The 24,392-nt window shown below is 40.2% G+C and overlaps 1 protein-coding gene across 4 annotated transcripts in view; it reads right to left on the minus strand.

Moving 5' to 3' along the window:
- The window catches only part of MYZAP (myocardial zonula adherens protein), a 134,892-nt gene that overhangs the window by 28,839 nt on the left and 81,661 nt on the right, over positions 1–24,392 (minus strand). For all 4 annotated transcript variants that reach the window (XM_042252395.1, XM_042252394.1, XM_060417888.1 and 1 more), the window contains one exon: positions 12,578–12,661. In XM_042252395.1, the coding sequence (XP_042108329.1) occupies positions 12,578–12,661 (84 nt within the window). The remainder of the gene's footprint in view (positions 1–12,577; positions 12,662–24,392) is intronic.

Below are 24,392 nucleotides of genomic sequence, written 5' to 3' on the forward strand. Positions count from 1 at the left end.
AGGGAGCACAACCCCATCCTTCAGCAGATAATTGGATTAAAGCTTTACTGAGAAAGACCTAGTTTTTCCCACCACCAGTCCTTCCCTTCAGGAAGCTTACAAAAGCCTCTTAGCCTCCTCCATCAGAGAGGGTAGACAGAAGAAGCAAAAAGAACCATAATCCCACAGCAACTAAAATAAAACCACATTACAGAAAGTTAATCAGCATGAAAAAGCAGAAAGTTATATCCCAGATGAAGGGACAAGATAAAACTCCAGAAAAGCAACTAAATGAAGCAGAGATAGGCAACCTTTCAGAAAAAGAATTCAGAATAATGATAGTGAAGTTGATTCAGGATCTCAGAAAAAGAATGGAGGCAAAAATTGAGGTAATGCAAGAAATGCTTACCAAAGACCTAGAAGAATTAAAGAACAAACAAACAGAGATCAATAATATACTAGAAGGAATCCACAGCAGGATGACTGAGGCAGAAGCATGGATAAATGACAGAGGATAAATGATAGAGGACAGAATGGTGGAAATCACTGCCACAGAACAGGATATAGAGAAAAGAAGGAAAAGAAATGAAAACAGCCTAAGAGACCTCTGGGACAACATTAAATACATGAACATTAGCATTACAGGGGACCCAGAAGGAAAAGAGAGAGAAAAAGGACCTGAGAAAATATTTGAAGAGATAATATCTGAAAACTTCCCAAACATGGGAAAGGAAATAATCAACCAAGTCCAGGAAACACAGAGTCCCAGGCAGGATAAACGCAAAGAGGAATACACTTAGACACACAGTAATCAAACTGACAAAATTCAAGACAGAGATAAAATATTAAAAGCAACAAGGGAAAAATGACAAATAACATGGAAAGGAATTCCCATCAGGCTATCAGCTGATTTCTCAACAGAAACTCTACAAGCCAGAAGGGAATGGCATGACATATTTAAAGTGATGAAAGGGAAGAAGCTACAACCAAGAATATTCCACCCAACAAGACTGTCCTTCAGATTTGATGGAGAAATCAAAAGCTTTCCAGATAAGAGAAAATTAAAGAGAATTCAGCACCACCAAACCAGCTTTACAACATAAGCTAAAGGAACTTCTCTAGGCCTAAAACAAGAGAACAGAAAAGCCCTACCTACAGAAAATAAACCCAAAGCAATTAAGAAAATGGCAATAGGGTTATACATATGGATAATTACCATAAATGTAGCCATTTACATTTAAATACAACAACCAAAAGACATAGACTGGCTGAGCGGACGAAAACATGTGCATGGATGCACTTTCACTTACCACATCACTCTGCTTGACCCCCCCAAACTGTATGTAATTATTTTATATTGTTAGGTTAATCATGTTCCCATTATGGCTTGCAATTGTAATTATCTTTTATTTTTTGTCTTGTTATTGATTGTGAAAACTGATAAACATCTTTCACTATTGTGAAAGAAAGCGAAGTCGCTCAGTCATGTCCGACTCTTTGCGACCCTGTGGACTGTAGCCTACCAGGCTCCTCCGTCCATGGGATTCTCCAGACAAGAATACTGGAGTGGGTTGCCATTTCCTTCTCCAGGGGATCTTCCCGACCTAGGGATCAAACCCGGGTCTCCCGCATTGGAGGCAGACGCTTTAACCTCTGAGCCACCAGGTTATGTAACTATTACTCAATACCATTGTATTATGATTGGTCAGCAGAAAAATTATAGAATTCTGTATCACCAAAACTACCATCTAATAGAAAAACCTGTAATCACTTAAAAAATCCATATGCATATGAGAATTATTTTGGAATTTTCTGAAAAATACCAATGCCCAGGTATTGCTGTTTTTGCCAGCTCTCCAGATATGTTTCTAATGAGTAGCCATGTTTAAAAATAACTGGAGTATATGAGGATCTTTTACTTTTATCTAGTTTGTTTCACTTTTTCTATTTCATATTCAGTGCTCCCATTTCATTTAGTTTATGATTCCCAATTTCTCCATCTTTTTTTTTATGTTCTTTCTCAAGCCTTTATCAAGTGTAGTAGAAAAGCTTTTGTATACATATATATAATCTATATTTTAGAAAACTTATGAAATTTTTCCTAACTAAAAAATTTATGACATTTAGATTCCACTTATTTGACTTAGTGTGAATAGAATGCTAAATTTCTAATTGCTAAAAAATAGATATGCAACAAGCAACAAAGGCTTACTGTATAGCACAGGGAACTATAATTGATATCTTATAATAACCTATAGTGGAAAATAATTTCAAAAATAACATATGTGTATATGTATAACTGAATCACACACACAAAAAAGAAATTTTGTAAACTTTTTGAAATTTAGTAATGTTTATCTTTTTGCCAGTTTTTCTAAATGTCCTATGGATATCTAATAACATATGAGATATAAAATTTTAAATATGTTTATGTAGGATATGATTAATATAAATTAAATAGAAATCTGTTATATTTAAATCATTAATAACATCATTCAAGATGCCCCGTTCTTATTTTTTCTGTACTTGATAAAATATTCTCGGGAAAATGTTAGTATGTCTATGATTAGATATTTTTTCTTTTCCTGTATATTTCTTCTGATTTTTGCTTTATGTGTCTGTTTTTTTGTTGTTAAGGTGTCTAATAGTTTATGATGTCTTTCTTTTTTGTGAATTGTACCTTTTATCATTAAAAATATTCATCTTTGCTTCATTTAAAATAAATTAATTACTTTAAAAAAAGAATAAACCCTAAGTTCACATATTGATTTGTACAGTAATGTTCCCAGCAGCTTTATTCACAATAGCCCCAAACTGGAAACAACCCAAATGTGTATCAATAAGGAATGGAGAAATAAACTGTGGTATCTTAATAAAAGATATCCTGCCACAAAAAAAGAATGCATATAAGATGAATATATCTCAAATCATTACACTGAGTGAAAGAAGCTAACTAGACATGAAAGAGCACATAACTATACAATTCTATTTATATAAAATGCAAACAAGTCCCAAAAAAGCTCCCTGGTTGCCTGGTGGTGAATAGGGAGGGAGATGGACTGCAAAGGGAAATAGATCTTGAGAGCGATGGAAACGTTCTGCAACTTGTCTGCAGTGGTGGTTTCACAGGTATATACAACCATCAACACTCATTAAATTACACACTTTCTTAAAAATGGAAGCTTAATTGCCATATAATATTCTATTGGTTTCAGGTATCCAACATATGATTTGGTGTTTGCACACCCTATAAAATGATCACGGCAGGATGTCTAGTTAACATCTGTCACCATACTCTTTAGAAAGCTGCAGCTTTATTTGTATGAATTAATACAAGGTTGACAGGACCTAAAAAAGGATGATGAGAGCCTGAATATGGGCAACAGGAGGACAATTAGAGCAGGATGACAGAAATAATAATTAAAAAACAATAATTTTAAAAGGTAGGTCTTGATGCAGGAAAGCAAACACACTCTGCTCTGAGCCTCACAGGCTATGACTAAAGAGCAGCCCCGGCTGACTGCCTGGCCTGTGCTGCAGAACAGATCGCTCCAGGACTGAGAATCAGGTTCCAGGGTTTTCCTACTCTCAAACACCACCACCTTGTGTTGAGCTGTGAAATGCAGACCACCCAGGAACTTGGGAGGCTGTGCGCCTCCCAGAAAGGAAGGACCTGGTGTGGCACCTCTTGGCATTTTGGGGAAATTACGTCACAGATGAATGGCAGCCACCTCCTTCCCCGGCTCCCGAGGCCCCAGGGAGGGAGCAGCCGGAGCTGCAGCCCGAGCTCTAAACAAGAATGCACGTCCAATAAAACCTGCACGTGGTGCCTGGTGCTGCTGCCCCAGTGTCACACAGGAAAATTCATAATTGACCCAGGAATGCACAGCAGACACGTTGAGAGGTTTATGTACCACACAACACACGTTAAATGCAGGATGGACAAAACCAAGACATCTGACTCCTTTCCTCTGACTTTGGAGTTGGAATGTAAGTTTAGGATTTTCAGCAGAGAAAAATGAAATGGGATCTGTTCAGTTTCAGAAAGCTGATGAACCTTATGAAGCCAGATGCTTATAACTTTATTTTAATAAAAGTTTCTCAGCAGGTAAAGAACCGCCTGCAATGCAGAAGACACAAGTTCAACCCCTGAGTCTGGAAGATCCCCTGGAGAAGCAAATGGCAACCCACTCCAGTATTCTTGCCTGAAAAATCCCATGGACAGAGGAGCCTGGCAGGCTACAGTCAATGGGTTACAAAGAGTCAGACACAACTGAGCAACTAAGCACATAAAGTAAAACATATTAGAAATAAGGGATGGGGTATTTCTTCTTCAAAAGATGAGTGAATAAAAATATATTTGGAAAAAAAATAAAATAGAATGGGCATATTTTTGCATCAAGGAGATTTTTGAATCAGCTGATGAAAACCTAGTCTGATGGGGCCAGGCTAGCACAAACTTCTAGGGATCTGGTGGAGGAAGGGGTTGCAAAATCTAATGAGTTTCTGCACCAGTAAGTACATATGATGGATTCAGGGACCAAAATAATCTACATTCTCTATTTAAAAGAAGGAGGAAGAGAAGGACAAAAAGGAAATGTAAATCAGTTGACAATAGAAGGAGTCCCTGGGAACTAGCTATTGAAGAAACAGTAAACACACGGCATTTACCGGGAGCTATGTACTTTTCTAATCACTTAGTATTAACTAATTTAGTCTTCCTAACAGCTCTGTGCAGAGGACTCCCATTTACAAATGAGCAACCTAAGGCACAGAGCAGTTAAGTAACTTGCTCAAGTAACTTACATAACCAGTAAGTGACAGAGCTGACACTGGAACTCAGGCAGTCTAGCTCCAGAGTCTGAAGTCAGGCCCTTAACAAAGGGTAGCTAGTTTATTCGGAGAAGGCAATGGCACCCCACTCCAGTACTCTTGCCTGGAAAATCCCATGGATGGAGGAGCCTGTAGGCTGCGGTCCATGGGGTCGCTAAGAGTCGGACACGACTGAGGGACATCACTTTCACTTTTCACTTTTCTGCATTGGAGAAGGAAATGGCAACCCACTCCAGTGTTCTTGCCTGGAGAATCCCAGGGGCGGGGAAGCCTGGTGGGATGACGTCTACAGGCTCGCACACAGTGGGAAGCGACTGAAGTGACTTAGCAGCAGCAGCAGCTAGTTTATTAATCAGACAGAACTAGCATACTTGCTCTGTCCACCAAAACTTTTTGAAGATAACTAAAACACCATCATTGGCATCATTACAGTGAAGCAGAGAATGGAAAGTCAAGGAATAAAAATTCCTGGTGTTAGAATAGGTCAACATAAGAGAAATTCTTAGTGGCCAACAGGACCCTGTGTTATAAAGCAAAACAACTAGATAAAATTGGAAAATGTCAGTGCAACCTCAGAATCTTAAAAAAACACATATTTTCCCCAATTTTGTCACTACTAAAATGGTCTTTAAACAACAGGGTTCTACTGTACAGCATAAGAAATTATATTTAATATCCTGTGATAAACCATAATGAAAAAGAATATAACTGAGTCACTTTGCTATACTGGTACACTGGAGAAGGGAATAGCAAATCACTCCAGCATTCTTGCCTTGAGAACCCTGTGAAGAGCATAAAAAGGAAAAAAGACATGAAACTGAAAGATGAACCCCACCCCCGCCCCCAGATCAGTATGCTACTCGAGAAGAGCAGAGAAAGAGCCACAAAAGGAATAAAGAGGCTGAGCCAAAGCGGAAATGATGCTCAGTTGTGGATGTGCCTGGTGGTCGAAGTAAAGTCCGATGCTGTAAAGAATGATGTTGCAAAGGAATCTGGAATGTTAGGTCCATGAATCAAGGTAAATTGGAAGTGGTCAAACAGGAGATGGCAAGAGTGAACATCAACATTTTAGTAATCAGTGAAATAAAATGGACAGGAATGGGTGAATTTAATTCAGATGACCATTTTATCTATTAGTATCTACTATTATCTACTACTACTACTGTGGTCAAGAATCTCTTAGAAGATATGGAGTAGTCAACAAAAGAGTCCAAAATTCAGTACTTGGGTGCAGTCTCAAAAATGATAGAATGATTTCGGTTTGTTTCCAAGGCAAACCATTCAACATCACAGTAATCCAAGTCTATGCCCCACAGAAGAAGAGGAAGAAGAATGGTTCTGTGAAGACCTACAAGACCTTCTAGATCTAACATCAAAGAGATTTCCTTTTCATCATAGGAGACTGGAATGCAAAAGCAGGAAGTCAAGAGATACCTGGAGTGACAGGCAAGTTTGGCCTTAGAGTACAAAATGAAGCAGGGCAAAGACTAACAGAATTTTGCCAAGAGAACACACTGGTCATAGCAAACACCCTCTTCCAACAACACAAGAGAAGACTCTACACATGGACATCACCAGATGGTCAGTACCGAAATCAGACTGGTCATATTCTTTGCAGCCAAAGATGGAGAAGCTCTATACAGTCAACAAAAACAAGACCAGGAGCTGACTGTGGCTGAGATCATGACCTCCTTATTGCAAAACTCAGATTTAAATTGAAGAAGGTAGGGAAAACCATCCAGGTATGACCCAAATCAAATCCCTTATGATTATATATTAGAAGTGACAAATAGATTCAAGGGATTAGATCTGATAGAATGCCTGAAGAACTATGGACAGAGGTTTGTAACACTGTACAGGAGGTGTTGGCCAAAACCATCCCCAAGAGAAATAAGTGCAACAGGGCAAAATGGTTGCCTGAGGAGGCTTTACAAACAGCTGAGAAAAGAAGAGAAATGAAAGGCAAAGGAGAAGAGGAAAGATAAACCCATTTGAATGCAGAGTTCCAAAGAATAACAAGGAGAGATGAGAAAGCCTTAAGTGATCAATGCAAAGAAATAGGGGAAAACAACAGAATGGAAAAGACTAGAGATCTCTTCAAGAAAATTAGAGGTACCAAGGGAACATTTCATGCAAAGATGGGCACAATAAAGGACAGAAACAGTATGGACTTAACAGAAGCAGAAGATATTAAGAAGATGTGGCAAGAATACACAAAAGAACTATACAAAAAAGGTCTTAATGACTCAAGATAACCACGATGGTATGATCACTCACCTAGAGTCAGAAATTCTGGAGTCCAAAGTCAAGTGGGCCTTAGGAAGCATTACTATGAACAAAGCTAGTGGAAGTGATGAAATTCCACCTGAGCTATTTCAAATCCTAAAAGATGAGGCTGTTAAAGTGCTGCACTCAATATGCCAGTAAATTTGGAAAACTCAGCAGTGGCCACAGGACTGGAAAAGGTCAGTTTTCATTCCAATCCCAAAGAAGGGCAATGCCAAAGAATGTTTAAACTACTGTACAATTGTGCTCATTTCACATGCTAGCAAGGTAATGCTCAAAATCCTTTAAGCTAGACTTCAATAGTATGTGAACCGAGAACTTCCAGATGTACAAGCTGGATTTAGAAAAGGCAGAGGAACCAGAGATCAAATTGCCAACATCCACTGGATCATAGAAAAAGCAAGGAAATTCCAGAAAAACATCTGCTTCATTGACTATGCTAAAGCCTTTGACTGTGTGGATCACAACAAACTGTAGAAAATTCTGAAAGAGATGGGAATACCAGACCATCTGACCTGCCTCTTGAGAAACCTGTATGCAGATCAAGAAGCAACAGTTAGAACTGGACATAGAACAGTGGACTGGTTCGAAATTGGAAAGGCTGTATATTGTCACCTTGCTTATTTAACTTATATGCAGAGTACAGCATGTGAAATACCAGGCTTGATGAAATCACAAGCTGGGATCAAGATTTCAGGGAGAAATATCAATAACCTCAGATATACAGATGACACCACCCTAATGGCAGAAAGTGAAGAAGAACTAAAGAGCCTTTTGATGAAGGTGAAATAGGAAGAGTGGAAAAGCTGGCTTAAAACTTAACATTCAAAAAACTAAGATCATGGAATCTGGTCCCATCACTTTATGGCAAATAGATGGGTAAACAACAGAAACAGTGAGAGACTTTATTTTCTTGGGTTCCAAAATCATGGCGGATGGTGACTACAGCCATGAAATTAAAATACACTTGCTCCTTGCAAGAAAAGCTATCATAAACCTAGACAGTGTATTAAAAAGCAAGAGACATCACTTTGCTGACAAAGGTCTGTCTAGCCAAGTGAAGTGAAGTCGCTCAGTCATATCCAACTCTTTGTGACCCCATGGACTGTAGCCCACCAGGCTCCTCCATCCATGGAATTTTCTAGGCAAGAGTACTGGAGTGGGTTGCCATTTCCTTCTCCAGGGGATCTTCCTGACCCAGGGATCGAAGCCGGGTATCCCACATTGCAGGCAGATGCTTTACTGTCTGAGCCACTAGCTAAAGCAATGGTTTTTTCCAGTAGTCATGTACAGATGTGAGAGTTGGACCATAAAGAAGGCTGAGCACCGATGAATTGATGCTTTCGAATTGTGGTGGAGAAGACTCTTGAGAGTCCCTTGGACAGCAAGGAGATCAAAATAGTCAATTCTAAGGAAATCAGTCCTGAATATTCATTGGAAGGACTGACGCTGAAGCTGAAGCTCCAATAATTTAGCCACATGATGCAAAGAGCCGACTCACTGGAAAAAACCCTGATGCTGGGAAAGATTGAGGGCAGAAGAAGGGGGTGACAGAGGATGAGATGGCTGGATAGCATCAATGACTCAATGGACATGAGTTTGAGCAAACCCCAAGAGAGAGTGAAGGACAGGGAAGCCTGGCGTGCTTCAGTCCATGGTGTTGCAAAGAGTCAGATATGACTGAGGGTCTGAACAACAACAACAACAACAACAACAACTTTGCTATACAGCAGGAATACAACACTGTAATTCAACTGTACTTCAATAAAAAATAAGTAAACAAAACAAAACAAATAAAATGGGCCTAACATAAGCTCAGCAGTTTAGCCCACTACCAATGCTCATGCCCAGGTAATCAGCAGCACTCTTCTCCACTAAAACCAGGGCTCCTTGGAAACAGGCCAGTATCATATCATATCTTGGGATTGGGAACAACGGGAACAGATCTGAAATGCCTGTTGCCAAACAGCAAGAATGACTCCACAGGTATCAGGAACTCTGCTACATGGGAGAGGAAGGGACTGCAGAACTCTCTCCCCAGATGAGCTGTGATACTCTGTGCTTCGAAACTTAAGAGAAGGGAAAATCACCGTGGAAGCAACATGAGTCTGTGAAATCCCTTTTGTTCATGATGTTCTACAAAAGGAAAATTAATATAAAGTGTAGAGAAAGGAAGTTTTCATAGCAAAGAAAGATGAGAATAATAAGATATGTTATAATTTGTTATTGACCTTTAAAACTGAAAAGCATTCCTATATAAGGCCATGTAGTTTCTTTTACAGAGTGTTAATTACATGTCTGTTTTCTGTGATTTCTGTGGTGAGTAGGAAAAAATAACAAAAGGAACTATAAGTCAAGTCAGGCAGGACTTGCGGGCCCTTGGAAGGACTGCTTGGCACTGGTGGTCATACAACAAGCAGGTGAAAAGAGAGGCAGAGATGCACTGGCATCGTGGTCACACACAACTAACAAGGAGATGACAGCAGTGTGTTTGTAACGTCATCAACTGCTCACACAACCCGAAGAGGAAAACCAAGAGCTCAAACTCATCTCCTAAGAGGTGAAATCTCTACCTGGTCCGACAAAGAATGATAAAGTGTCAATAAGGGATATGCACATTTTTAACGGTACTAAAGATAGGTCAACACACCCCAATGATAAGGGGTCCTGAGTTTGAATCACCTTGAAGCCACCTAGTCCTATACCATAAAGCAAGAATGTGTCCCTCCAAGAGTCAGCATCCTGTAGGCTTTGCTGCTCAGAAAAGGTATTCCTTATCCTCTGGATATGAAAGATCAGTGCAACTGTCTGGAAAATGTCACAATGACATTTAGGTTAACTCTAAGAAAACACTGAAATCAATGAAACAATGGCCTTTCAAAGATCTTAAAAACCAAGAACACAATGAAGATATAAACTAAACCCAAGATACTTAATATTTTAGAATAAGTTAAAGTGTAAATGTATTATTAAATCTTGACATGCTGTATATGTTTTATCTGTTGTTTAAGATGGATGATCAAAAGGAATTAGCCATTCTAAATTTGTAGTAGAATTTAAATAGTTTAGGGAAATTTTATCAACCAAATCTAGAGTCAGTGTTTAAATGCTCAAGGAGAAATGGTTTTCAAACCATTCTGAATGACTTTTTGGATACACACAGCAGACACAGCCGCCCCACTCCCATGCTCTGGATACTCACCAATTCCTGACATGCCTTTATGACTTTTCACCTGGGGGGCTTCCTCTGCCCACCGGAGCCAGTTGGCTTTGCCCAGGGCAGGCCAGAATTGCCACAACCTCCTGGAGCAGGCCTCAACCAACTACTGATGGGAGTTAGTGGACAAATACCCCAGCTTTCAGACCTTCTGGTAAGGATATCTCAGAGGCTAGTGCGCGCCATCTCCCCCAGACACCCAGGGCAAGTGAGCAGCAGCCATCCCCAGTGGCAGTCTCAGTAAGGTCGTCGGTAGAGGCCTTCACGCTTTCCCTGACTCATTTCTCCTCTCCCCACTGGGGCTTTCAGGGATCACCTCCTAACTAAACTATCAGACTCACATCCACATCTCAGAGTCTGGGCAACCCAGATGAAGAGAAGAGAGGAGTTCCCCAAATCAAAAGCACACAGATGTGTAAGGCTCTTCTCAAAGCACAGTCCCCCCTTGGGCATTTTCTAATTTCCCAGCAGGGGAGCCGGCTTGGAGCACAGCCAGCCGGGGGAGACGGAAGGGGGTGGACACGGTCTTGGGTAACCCTCTGCCTCTCCTGTCAGCATCTCCTTCCTGGAACCAGCCTCTCTCGGGACCCATGACTTTCACCAGGTCACACGCTCTCTGACTCTCACTGTGGAGCTGTGATTCCTCCACAGGGAGCTGTGATCTCAGAGGACAGTCTTCGATACAGAAGTCTCCATTCATAAAGCTAGAGCTGGACTCAGGGGACAGGACAAATGTCCACTTACTCAGCTGTCAGGACAATGAGCCCGTTATGAGGGGCTTCTGCTTATGACTTTTATAGGCAGCCCCCCTGAAACAGAGGAAACAAAGACCCTGCTCGCACCCCTACAAACATGGTGGTTAAGTGCTCAGGCTTACTCACTTATAACTGTCACTTTGGGCGGGTTCCTTAAATCCCTGAACCTCAGTTTCTTTAGCTATAAAATGGAGGAAATATAATCTAACTCACCCCTCTTACTAAAGAAAAAATGATTGATTGCTTAGGCATGCCAGCCACTTTCTATGCACTCCCATCACATGGACACACACGTAGGTACAGTTATCATCCTCAGGTTCTAATTCAAAGAGATCTTTCCAGGGTCACCCAGCTAATAAGAATGTAGGGTTCAATCCTAGGCAAGCTTGATTCCACTCATGACTCTGTGGTATACAAAAGATACAGAAAGTAAAAGCGCCCAGCACACACTAGGAGCTTAATTACTGTCGTTACTTTCCCGTGTCCGTACTTCGCCATTCTCTCCTGGGCTGGGGAAGGACTATAACAGGGACACAGACAAGGAGAGATTCACGGAGCCTTAAATGAAGAGGCTCAATGCCAAGTTCTTAATAAAAAGCCTTCAGAGAAAACAGAAGGCTTCCACTTCTATTAACACCTAAGCTCTTAAAGTTCTTTCAACTCCGTAATTTCCTTCCCTGGAACCTCCACAAAATTCCCAAAATGCCTTTCAAAAGGCCATAAAGTCATGAATACTAAATATCATAGACGTTTTCAGTGAAATTAAGTCACCTCTGGGGCTTTCCTGGCGGCTCAGTGGTAAAGAACCTAGCTGCCAAGCAGAAGATGTGGGTTCAATCCCTGGGTCAAGAAGATCCCCTGGAGAAGGAAATGGCGACCCACTCCAAAATCCTTGCCTGGGCAATCCCATGGACAGAGGAGCTACAGTCCATGGGGTCACAAAGAGTAGCACACGACTTAGTGATTAAACAACAAGTCACCTCTAAAGCGTGTTGACTCGATGTCACAGAAGAGCACTGGGTGAGGAGTCTGTCTCTCAGCCTGGCTCTGGCACTGAACTGTGTAACCTTGAGAAAAGCTACTTGCCTTCCCTGTGCCTTTTTGTTGTTATTATTGAGAGAATAAACCTCATCTTGCCTTTCTTAAAGTCGTTGAGAAAATCGTGTGAGAGATGTATGTGAAAATACTTGGCAAATTACAAAGCACAACACAGATGTGGGGAGTTATCAGCATTCATCAGCAGCCTATCCAACTTGCTAAGAAAATTCCTGAATAAGAAAAATGGGAGCCAAAAAGCAGAGGTGAGTAACAAGGGAGGATAAGGAGACTCAGATGGTAAAGAAAAACTAGCTGTCAGAACCTCATTTTCAATGTTGGCAGTTAACCTTCAATCAATTTTATAAGGCCAGGAAATAGCCATATTTTTAATTAAGTGTCGGTGGTAGGCTCAGCAACATAAAATTTAATGGTAGGGAAGACACCAGCATGAAGAAACATAGCTTCTTACCTCTCCTTCTAAGAAAGATATCTTTTCTAAAAGCTGCAATATTAAGAGTTGTTTCTGCTGCACCTTCTTCTTTAGTGATTCAATCTAGAAAGAAACAAATTGGACATTGTTAATCAAAAATGCAGAACGGTACAACTTAATCAACTAGAAGAGAAGCTTTCATTTGGCTTTCATTCAAACAGAAACTACATATTGGTTCTTCCGTGTTCTGTACAACAGTATTAACATGAGGTGCTCCATGGAGAGGGGGGTTCTGTGCCCAGGTAAGCTTGGGACATCAAACATGGTTGTGGAGTTGTTTCATTAGGTTTATTTAGCCTAACATTTCTGCACTGATTTTACCGTGGAACCCTTAGTAAAACTTCACTAATGAGAAGTGTGGACGTAACTCTACATAAAAAATTTATTCAGCTTGAATTTATGCCACAGCCTGTATTTCCAACATTCAGCTCTATTGGTCCTGTTTGTATATTCATATTCGTTCAACTAAGTGTCAAAAGTTTTGCTCTGGGGAAAAGGTCACCGTCACTGAAAGTAATAATGAAATTCGGAGGATTGAGGACTCCTGAGGCCTGGGGCAAGCAGGGAAGTGCTCTGAAAGACAGGGGCTTGAGCTGGGTTTTTTCCCTTTGTTTTTATACTATATCTATCTTGGAGTACCATTTGTTTTTCACTCACGAATCATGTCTCCATGGACAAATCGCAGGTTTCCTAAAAGCAGGAACCAGAGTGCTCTGTACCAGGCCATGTCTTGGACAATAGTGGGAACAGTGTGGGGGTTCAATAAATAACATGTGATTTGGAAGAATGCACTAATTTTCCAACAATTTTTATATGAAATTTGAGCATCTGCAAAACCTCTTTTTAAAAATCCCTCTCCGTTCAAAATGACACAATTCCTATGGAAGGGACTCTAGTAATAACTAAAAGAAGTACAAGTGTACAATTACACTTAACCTTTGACCCAGCAATTCTATTTCGAGGAATAGATCCTATAGATACATTAGCCAAAATATGAAATGACTTGGACATAGGATTTTAGAAAACACACACACACAAAGACAGAACTCCATCAATAAGTGGCTGATAAACTATGGTACATCTTAACAATGGATTTCCTTGTAACCTTCGAGAAAAAGTGAAGATCTCTAAAACCCTGATCCAGTATATTGTAAGGAATGTATAGTGTGCTGGCTTTGGTGTAAAACTGCTGAAGACATATGAATGAATACTTGCAAAAAGAAACACTACAAAGATCAAACAAGTCTTAATATTTACCAAGAGGGAAAGGGAGGAAGGAAATTAGAAGGAAGAGACAGAAGAAAGACGTTTCTGATAATAACATTGTTATACAGGTTCAATCTTGGAAGCACACTTTATAGATTTAAAAAATAAAAACCAAAAAGGCAGGGGGAAAGTGAATCCTAAAATTTGAAAACAAGCTGAAATAAAGGAACTTAACTGTATATCAAATTGTTAAAAGAAGTAATTCAGGCACTGTTAAAACAAGGTAATTTGACTGGATAGTTTTAGTGGATGTATTCTAAAGATAAAAAGAATTGCAAAAAGCCTCTCACACCCTGGGAAAATTTGGATAGTAATGTTAGTATTATATTTCGAAACTATTTGATAGATTGTATAATAACATTTGGAACCAAGGTCTTTAGTGTAAGAGTAAGAAATATGAGTATGAAATCAAAGAGGTAAAAAAAAAGTTTTGTTAGATTTGAAATGAAAGTATCAGCATGAATTCATAATTTTTGTTTGCTTTTTAAAATATATACTAGATAAGCCTGAGACACCTTATTCTACCTGAAAACAAATACATGAAGGGTCTCCCTTGGGTCAAAGACAAGACAATCTGTACATCAAAAAGAATGTAATTAAGTAAAACACATGGAATATATACATTTTGTTAAAACCCTGAGCATTTTATGATTCTTAAAAAAGAAAAAACAAAGCAGCAACAATTGGAAATGACAGAGGAACCAACTCCTTACTTAGAAACTTGAAGATTTAGAGAAAAGGATAAAGCATTTATCCGGCCTTACTTGCACAAACTGCATGTTGAGATTACTTTAAAAAGTCCCAGTTTATGAGGAAAGAAGTTTTACTTTACAGAAGAATTCCAGGTAATAAATGGAGAAGGAAAGAGAAAATTTGGAAATCACCATTGTGTGATACCTAGGAAATATTACTAACAGACTCAAGCAACTTTCATGGACAGATGAAATACTGAGGGGCAAAGCTGATGAGGAACCTGATAACTGTGTTGAGGGCTGTCACCACCTGAATCCACAGCCAGCCTCACCATCACTCAAAGTGGGATCACCAGACAATATGTGCCCCCAGAGCAGTACAAAATGAATCACCCAGGAAGTAGTCTTGCCTCCCCCGACTAAAAAAAGTTGAAACAGAATCTAATCAAGCTAATAAGGAGACAAAAAGTCAAATTCAGAATGTGGGAACATTTATAGGACAGCTGACTTAGTTCCTGCAGTAAGTCACTGGGTCGGGGTAAACTTGATTTGGGGGTGAGGGGAGTAAACGGAGCATGCTCTAGATCAAAGGACTTTAGAAACCTAGCAACCAAGTATAGTGGACTTCTCTGTATGCTGATTGGGGCAAAGTACTATTAAAAGACTTTTTAAAGACATTTTGGAAAAGGTTATTACAGACCGATATCAAATGGGACCAAGAATTATCATTGATTTTGTTAGCTGTGAAAACTAACATACAATAATAACTAATTATGATTACAGAAGGAAAAAGTGCACATGTTTTAGAGATGCTAGTGAAACACACAGAATGTCTGGGATTTGCCTTTTAAAATAATTGCACAAAGGAAAAAATAAAAGGAAAAGAAGGTGGAGATGAGGCAAATGTGGCCAAATCTTGCTGGCTGTTGAATCTAGGCAGTGACTCATTATTACCCTCTTTGTCCTGAGTGAATTAGACATTTTTTGTGATTAAATATTTTAAGTTCTACCTGGTGTCAAAAAATATAATACTCCATCATGAAAAGCAAACCATTTATACAAAATAGAACACAAGAAATATACTTAAGGAAAAATGTTCAATGTTGATAAAAAAAAATTTTAATTAACAATTCAAAACAGTCACTAGTTATCCTTTCATATCTATTAAATTTGCCTGAAACTACGGACTGAAAACATTGGTGCTGGAAGGGCTGGGAGAGACGGCCATTCTCATGTGCTGCAGGTGGTGCTGTAAATTAGAATGACCCTTTGGGCAATTTAGCAATAAATATTAAGAGCCATAAAGCTGTTCATACCCTTTGACCTACTAATCCCACTCCTGGGAATTTATCCTAAGGATATAATTCAGCTGTAGGAACAGAGCTATATATACAAAGATGTTCTTACTCCTATTATTTATAATAGAGAGAAAATGGAAATAACCTTAATGTCCAGCACTGAAGGAAGTGGTAATAAATTATGGAATATCAATTTGATGGAATATATTACACAAACACTAAAAACAAATCTATTACAAAATGGAAAAGTGTTTACAAAAAGCCTCAAGGGATAGAAAAACAAGAGTTTACAACGATGAAAGTAGAAGCTGGAAGAGAAGTTAGATAAATGAAATCATTCTGCAGTTAGGGTAGGATTATGGGCAAAACAAAAGTTTGTTTTATTTACATTTCCTTCACTTTTTGTAGGAAAATTTGCAGAAATTATCCTTATTGTGTCCCTTTTTCATTCCTTCTTATATTGTTAAAATTCTTAAAAGCTGACTTTTAAAGTCTTTAAACGATAGGCAAAATGTGTACTGAAGTGAACTAAAATATTCCAAAGTCAGGAGTAATATTTCATCAAATAGCACAAGTGACTTCACACACGCACTAGTTGCACCATCTATGAAGTAATCAGTGAATCAAGAGAAGTGAGAGGGTTAAGGATACCCTCATGAGCAGCTCATAGGAAGAGACCAAGATTTTCTGCTCACCTTTTCCTGAGATTTTAGTTTTAAAAAGAAATCAATGCAAAGCAGAGATATCATCTAGGGAAAGAGAGCTCAGGGGAGATTTCTGGGCTAATGTTAGTGTGAGGAGGCACCTTGCTCTGGAGGAAAAAATGGGTGTGGGAAGAATGTCAGAGATCTGAAGCTTCTGATGACAAGGCTCAAGGTTTTCAGCAACTGATGCTTCAAGAGGCAATTGTGCTCTTGCACTAAAAATGAAAGCCGTGCACACTCATTTGTTTTCATCCTTGAGCATTTCTCATAGAAGCATCCTGTACAGTGTATTCTGTGGTCAGAGTTGACGTGTTCAAACTAGGGACAAAGGATGCTTAGGCTGGCAGGGAGTGCATGGCAGGCCCTCATGCCCTACAAGGTGTGCCAACTTCTAATTTCAAGTTATTCCCCTACAGATGTCTGTTCCTGAAGCACACCCCATGCCTTCTCCCAAGTAAGTCATCCAGTTTCTAAAATAAGCAGACTCTCATGTGTCTGGATGGGACTTCCCCGATGGCTCAGTAGGTAAAGAATCTGCCCACAATGCAAGAGACACAGGAGACACAGGTTCCCTCCCTGGGTCAGGAAGATCCCCCAGAGAAGGAAATGGCAACCCACTCCAGTATTCTTGCCTGAAAAATCCCATGGATAGAGGAGCCTGCCGGGCTATAGTCCAGTGGGTTGCAAAGAGTTGGACATGACTGAGCAACTAAGCACGCATGCCCACATGTATCTGGGTTTGCTATTATTCTAGCTAACATATGACTCCCAAGCCTTTGGTTCTTTTCCATCATCTAAATCACACTTTTTTGTGAAAAATGCTGTTATTTCTGACTGCCAACTTCAAAGAGTCTTGACATATTGTCTCCTATATCTTACTCCTATAGTAACATAAACTCTCAAAAATCAGCTACTACTATGTTATTACTGGTATTTCTTCCTCCCTAGACTGTCAGCTTCTTGAGAGTAAAGGCCTTGATCAGCTTCATATTCTCAGACACTGAATGAATGAATCAAAGAATCTGTCCATCCATTATCCACCCTGTAGACTTCAGAAACAAAATTGTTTGGAAGAGACTCTGGGAGGACCAGAGGAACCAAGACAGACGTGCTAAATACATAACCTCCAAAGCTCCCCCCAGAATTGGGGGCATCCCAAAATCCAGGGAACCATGCAGGCAGTATGCAAGTGAAATCCATTTGGCACATTTGCTCTCACTTCTTGACTCATATCAGTTTGTAAATTTGACCATTAAGAGGTTTATGTACTTCACAAAGCTGCATTTAAATCTAGCTGTCACCAGGTGGTGGTAAATGACCCAAGTTACCAGGCTCGAGTCAAACTATTAAGAAACAAGAAATTAGATGAAGTCTGGAAAATAAGTGCTTCTATCTTACTTACCCAAGAATGCCATCTTGTAGTTAAATTTAAATATCAAACAGCAGGGGGACTTCCCTGATGATCCAGGTGAAGAATCCACCTTCCAATACAAGGAAGATGGGTTCAATCCCTGGTTGGGGAACTAAGATCCCACATGCCACAAAGCAACTAAGCTCATGGGTCACAGCTACTCAGCACAGGTGCCTCAACTAGAGATCCCACAAGCCACAACTACAGAGAAGCTCCCATACCACAGTGAAGATCCTGAGTACCTCGACTAAGACCTGACACAGCCAGAAATCAATTAATTAATCTAAAAACTCAAACAGTAAACCCTCTTATAGAACAAAGGGGAGAAACCCATCTTGGTAAAATCTAGAACCTTTTACTTGATGCTAACTCACTGAACTGACGTCTAATTTTGTCTTCATTAGCAAGTTTTTTTTTTTAATTTTTGTAATTCAAACTGAATATATGTCTTGTAGCCTAACTGATCATGCAGGAACAGGCCAGTTTGATATTTAAGGCGGGTTTAGGGAGTCATCTAGTTTCTAAAACTGTAACAGCTTTTCTTCTTTAGCCACAATTGAGTAACCTGGATAGATGGCTGGAGCCAAGCAATCCCTTTCAACTATAGCCACACAACGGAGTCACCTGGACCAAGTCCACTTCTAGGCTCTACTTCAGAGATGGTCTCTTACTCAAAAACCCTCCCAAGCTTCTAAGGGGGAGGGGCAAATTAGGAGTTTGGGATTCACACACACACTACTATATATAAAACAGATAGCCAACAAGGACCTACTGTATAGCACAGGGAACTATCCTCAACATCTTGTAATAACCTATAATAGAAAAGAATTGGTTATATATAACCAAATCACTTTGCCATACACCTGACTCTAACACAACATTGTAAATAAACTACACTTCAATAAAAGAAAACAGTAACAAAACAGAACAACCCTCCCAAGTGGTCTAATGTTCCAGTTCCCTAGTGTGGACAAGAGATGCTTCTGCTGTGGTCCCACTTTATCGCCCCAGTTTCCTTTCATGCCATCTTTGGCCCACAGCGAACCCTACGAAGAAGCCACTCCATCCTCTGAGTGTGCTGTGAACACAGTGGGACCTCTGCCCCAGCTGGCGCCTTCACCAGGCATGGCCTCCCACCCTCCATGCCCTTCTCCACCAGGAAATCTGCTGGCAGGGGTACTCCACAGTCACTTCCCAGGCTAGCTCTTGCCAAGTCCTCCAGGCTGCCTTCACATCTGTCTCTGTTCATTTCAGCCCTTCGAGCAAACCCCTCGCAGGAACCATCACTGCCACTACCACGGTCTGTTTAGATCTTCCCCTTGCACCAGACAGCAAGCCCACGCAGAACAGATGTTTAGTGTATCGATTATCTTATATGAAAGAGCAGTCCTCTTAGGAGGTGAAATCACTGCTATCCATCCACACATTTTTATAAACTGCTTTGGAAACAGATTCCTATAGTGAAAGGATCCCTCCCAATTTCTTTCAAAAAGGACCTTGTATGTCAACCATACTAAAATGAAATTATACAAAAACTCAGTAAGGTCCTCTTATGGATTCACAACAACCCCCGGAGGTTGCAAGGCTTGTCGGCTTCCTGGAATTTTTTCACATTGGTGACAGACACGAAAGACACGGGTCATTTCGTGTTAGATGTCAGAATGTGATATAGCCTATAATTAAAAGGATGTGAATAGTACCCGACTGTGCAAGACTCATGAAATATAACTCAGTACGGAGGTTGGTGATGTGGAGAGAAATGAATGAATATAAGAAATAGAGCAGCAAGTAAGTACCAAATACTAGATAGCACTTGATACTTTTTCTTTAAGAGATTATGCTTTAGGGCGTTTTCTCTTACCAGCTGGAAAATGATAATATACATATATCTGCAAATGCCTTTAATAAAACAGAAGATACACTGAAACGGGGCATGATATAGAAGGTACATTAAAACTGACTGTCACAGTGAATTAAACTGTTTAAAATCTTGTAAGAGTAAGGAAATTAGATTTTTTAAATCCAAACTAAGTTTATGATATTATTGTTTATTTTCTCTGAAATTTGTTTTGTTTTCATTCTAATTTTAAGAATAGCCAAGGAAAGTAAACCAAGCACTTTTACTCAAAATCAGTGTGATGGTTGGTATTTGTGTGTGTGCTTATCATGAAACTCAACACATTAATAAAAAGTTTCCAAACCTCTATCACCAGTACCTCTTTCTGTTACTCTTTCTAATGGACTCATAAAGCCATTAAGATGAATGGTATAGAACCCTAATTTGACATGAAAGATGCTAAAAATAAAGCAAGTTATAAAACAAATAAATAAAAAGACTTTCTACTTTAAACCACCTTGGTAAAGAAAGAAGTCATTTTCCCATTGAAAATATACCAAAAATGGATACCTGCCAATCAAAGCCTCTAATCAAAATGAGAGAATCAGAGTTCTGAATTCTAGGTCAAAGAGAAGCAATAGGATACTTGAATATGAGTCTTTCTTGACTTTTCATGGGAAATGCATGCTGCTCAATTATTTGAAAATTTGACAGAAAAATAGACTAACGATCCCTATTATTGTTACCCACATTGAACCCCCAGTTACCCAGAGACCCAGTGGACTGACTGGGTTACAGCTGGCACAGGACAGGCAAGAATTTTCTAGAACTCACCTGGGGTTTTTATCACCTCCCCTTGCTCCCTCTTGTCCTAACCCAGCCTAGTTTTCAGCTCAACATGCTGTGATCTGGCAAAAAGTTTTCTCCATTTCTCTCAACAAAATAGGAATCATGCCCGATGCCCAAACACCTCACCGTGAAAACTGAGAACAATTGATATCTAATACTCTTCTTCTGAAAAGGTTTTTTTTTGTTGTTATAGTTTCTCTTTTTCTATTTTATAAGTGCTGTAACAGTGTAATTTCATAGTTATATATATTTTTAAAGGGCATTCCCTTTGGTTAAAACCACCACAGAAAGAATTTAAAAGTAAGGTTACCTTCTTTTCTTAAAAAATGATACAACACAGGGGCCTATGACAAGATGAGACTCTGCCCTGCACTAATGCAGCATGAAAGGACAGTTTAAAAAGGACAAGGAAAATGGTACATTATCTCATTTTGGGGGGAGTGGAGGGATGAGTTAAGGCCACAACAAAAGGAAACTGAAAAATTGCTAAATGAAGCTCTGAGTGGGGAAAATGAAAAATCAATGAAGGAACGGAGGGAAAAAGGTACATTTTTCATCTTCATGATGTTTGATTGGGTTTGGAGAAATTCATTTTCAATTAATGTGTCTTGTGGCATTCAGCCAGGCCAGATATGAACAGGGCACACATTTTAATCAATTTTTTTCTATTAAGTTTGAAGTAATATATAATCATAGAACTATACTATTCTAAAGGATCAGTTGAAACTGGCTTCTGTGGTAAAGTAATCTAATTTGGTTTGATTTCTATCTTATATTACAGATCACCCCACTTCTACTGAAGAAGAACCAGCCCCCTGAATCTCCTGGGTACCCACTCATAACTGGACTATACAAACATCAGTGAAGGACGGATAAACTGGCATCCCAATCTGTGGGCATTCACTGGCAAGAAAGAAAAGAGCATACTGGGCATTAGGGCTTTTGATGGCTTAGCTCATTATTCTCAGAAACAACCCTCAGAGTCATTATCCCCATAGACGAAGGAACTGGGGTTCCTAAAGTTTCACTGTTCACTCACTCCTCAACATCAGCCGTGACCCAGTGCTAGGTTCCAGGAGCACAGCCTTGAGCCAGGGAGATGTGGTCTCCACTTGCAGGCAACCAGCACGTGGAGAAAGAAGTGCATGAGTTCGCACAATAGGGGAGCAGGCAAGTGATGTTTGGTTCCCCTCCTACCCAGAGACAGAATGCACTAGCCATCTGCCGATGGGATGAAGGAAAGGTTCAGACCACAGGACTAAGAGGGGACCAGCCTGTCCCAGCTGGCCTGGAACTTCCTAGGTTTTAGTCTCATGTGTCAGGAACCTTCTCATTTGCAGGCAAACCAGGACAGTTGGTCACCCAAGAGCTTGATGCTGGCAGGGCTGAGACCTAAACCCACGTCTCTCTGATGACAAGGCCTGGGCTCTTCTGTTCACACCAGCCTGAGGTCCAGAGGGTGGCCTCTGTCCTCCCTGTGATGACAGCCTATCTCGGCAGTGCTGCCTGCAAATTAGGCCAGGCAGGGAAGAACACAGGCAGGCAAGACCTTCTTTTACCAATGGATTGCTGGGGCCCTATGTCTTAAGGCTGCTCTTTTCTCCTCTGTGACTTTAGAGGAAGGTGAGGTGGGAAAGCAGGAAGGAGGGTCCTCTAAGCTTCCCTGGATGGACACAGCATCAGGGACAAAAGACCACACACCGAACAGGAATATCCAGGGAGAGAAATGTTTCAGGCTAAACAATCAGCGGGTGTACAGGCATAACCCGTTTTACTGCACTTTGCTTTATGGTGCTTTACGCATACCGCATTGCTCACAAATTGAAGGTTTGTGGCAACCCTGCATTGAGCAAGTCTGTCGGCACCATTTTTCCAACAGCATTTGCTCACCTGTATCTCTGTGTCACATTCTGATGATTCTCACAATATTTTTTTAATCCTCCATGGCAGCAAAAAGATTACGACTCACTGAAGGTTCACACGATGCTTCTGTTGTTGTTCAGCCGCTTAGTCATGCCTGGCTCTTTGAGACCCCATGGACTGTTGCCCGCCAGGCTCCTCTGTCCATGGGGATTCTCCAGCAAGAATACTGGAGTGGTTGCTATTTCCTTCTCCAGGGGATCTTCCCAACTCAGGGATGGAACCCACATCTTCTGCATTGGCAGACAGGTTCTTTACCATTGAGCCACCAGGAAAGCCCCAGATGACAGTTAGTGACCAGTTTTTAGCAATAAAGTATTTTTAATTAAGGTCTGTACATTTTCTTATACATAATGCTATTGTACACTTTATACACTACAGTATAAACATAGCTTTTATATGCACTGGGAAACCAAAAAGTTCATGCGGTTCACTTTACTATAATAGTTGCTTTATTACAGTGGTCTGGAGCCCAACCTTCAGTATCTCTGAGGTAGGCCTGTATACAGAAGCACCCAGCTCCACACCTGACACGAAGCTGATGCTAAAAAAAAAAAAAAGTAGTTTAAAAAAAGGTTCCTATTGATAGACGTGCACTACTATATACAATATAGATAATTAATAAGGACGTAATGTATAGCACAGAGAACTCTACTCAATACTCTGTAATGACCTACATGGGAGAAGAATCTTAAAAAGAGGGGATATATGTATAACTGATTCACTTTGCTGTACACCTGAAACTAACACATCATTGTCAATCAACTATATTCCAATAAAATCTTTTTTAAAAAAATAAAGGTTTATTAATTGTGTCAATTCTAAGACCAAACAAAACAAAAAATAAAGGAGGCTCCAATTAAACACACACACATACACACGCAAGTGCACATCACAGAAACACATGTTCCTAATGTTCAGATGCCCTGGAACATGGACCTTCACCTGCACTGACCAGGACTCTCCAGGAAGCCTCTGAGCTGCCCTTCTTGCCCCTCTCCTCTCTGATTCTTCAAGAAACCCCTGCCAGAGGCATTGGCAATGGGGAGCCATCGAGGAATCAGGAGCTGAGAAATAAAGGACGTTTTCTCTGGTTGTTGCTGCTAATCCACCACAGTTAGGCTCAACCTACATTTCCAGTCTCTTCATCATTACTCCCTGCCATCATTACAGTTGTCATCTCAAACTGGGATATTGCTCACTGAACTCACCCTGTACTTTCTGGCCTTCATGTTTGTGCTTTTAATTGATTCTATGTCTAGTCTGGCACGTCTTTTCCACCTACTCAATCCCTGCCTAGAAAAATCTAACCCATGCTGCAAGACACAGTCAAATATCACCTCCTCCCTAAAGTTTCTCCATGCACACTAGAATTAGTGAGTATTTGCAGGCACTGACCTACGCCCTTAGTGTACATTCTTTCCATCAACAACCTCTGAAGCAGGTATTATTATCATCAGTCACATTTTTTGATAAGGAAATGAAATGTGGGAGAAGATAAGTAAATTGCTCAAGATATAAAGCCCAGTGAGAAGCAGAGGCAGGACGCAAAGACAGATTTAATTTAGTTGACGCCTACAAACTTAACCAGTGTTCTCCAGTTTCTATGTCCTCAGCACACAGCTCATTGCCTGCTCAACCCTTATATTCTGCCTTGAGTTATAACAGCTTTAATGTCAACCAGAAAATCCTTTGAGGGCTTTGAGGACTCAGGTCTGTCTTTGCATTTGGCTCATAAAAGATGCTTCTTAAATGTTTACTGGCTGACCCATCAGAAAAGCGCTCTCCATAAACAGGGCCTAGCTCTTTGTCACCCT

Source organism: Ovis aries, chromosome 7 (genome assembly GCF_016772045.2).
Source record: "Ovis aries strain OAR_USU_Benz2616 breed Rambouillet chromosome 7, ARS-UI_Ramb_v3.0, whole genome shotgun sequence".
Classification (NCBI taxonomy): domain Eukaryota; kingdom Metazoa; phylum Chordata; class Mammalia; order Artiodactyla; family Bovidae; genus Ovis; species Ovis aries.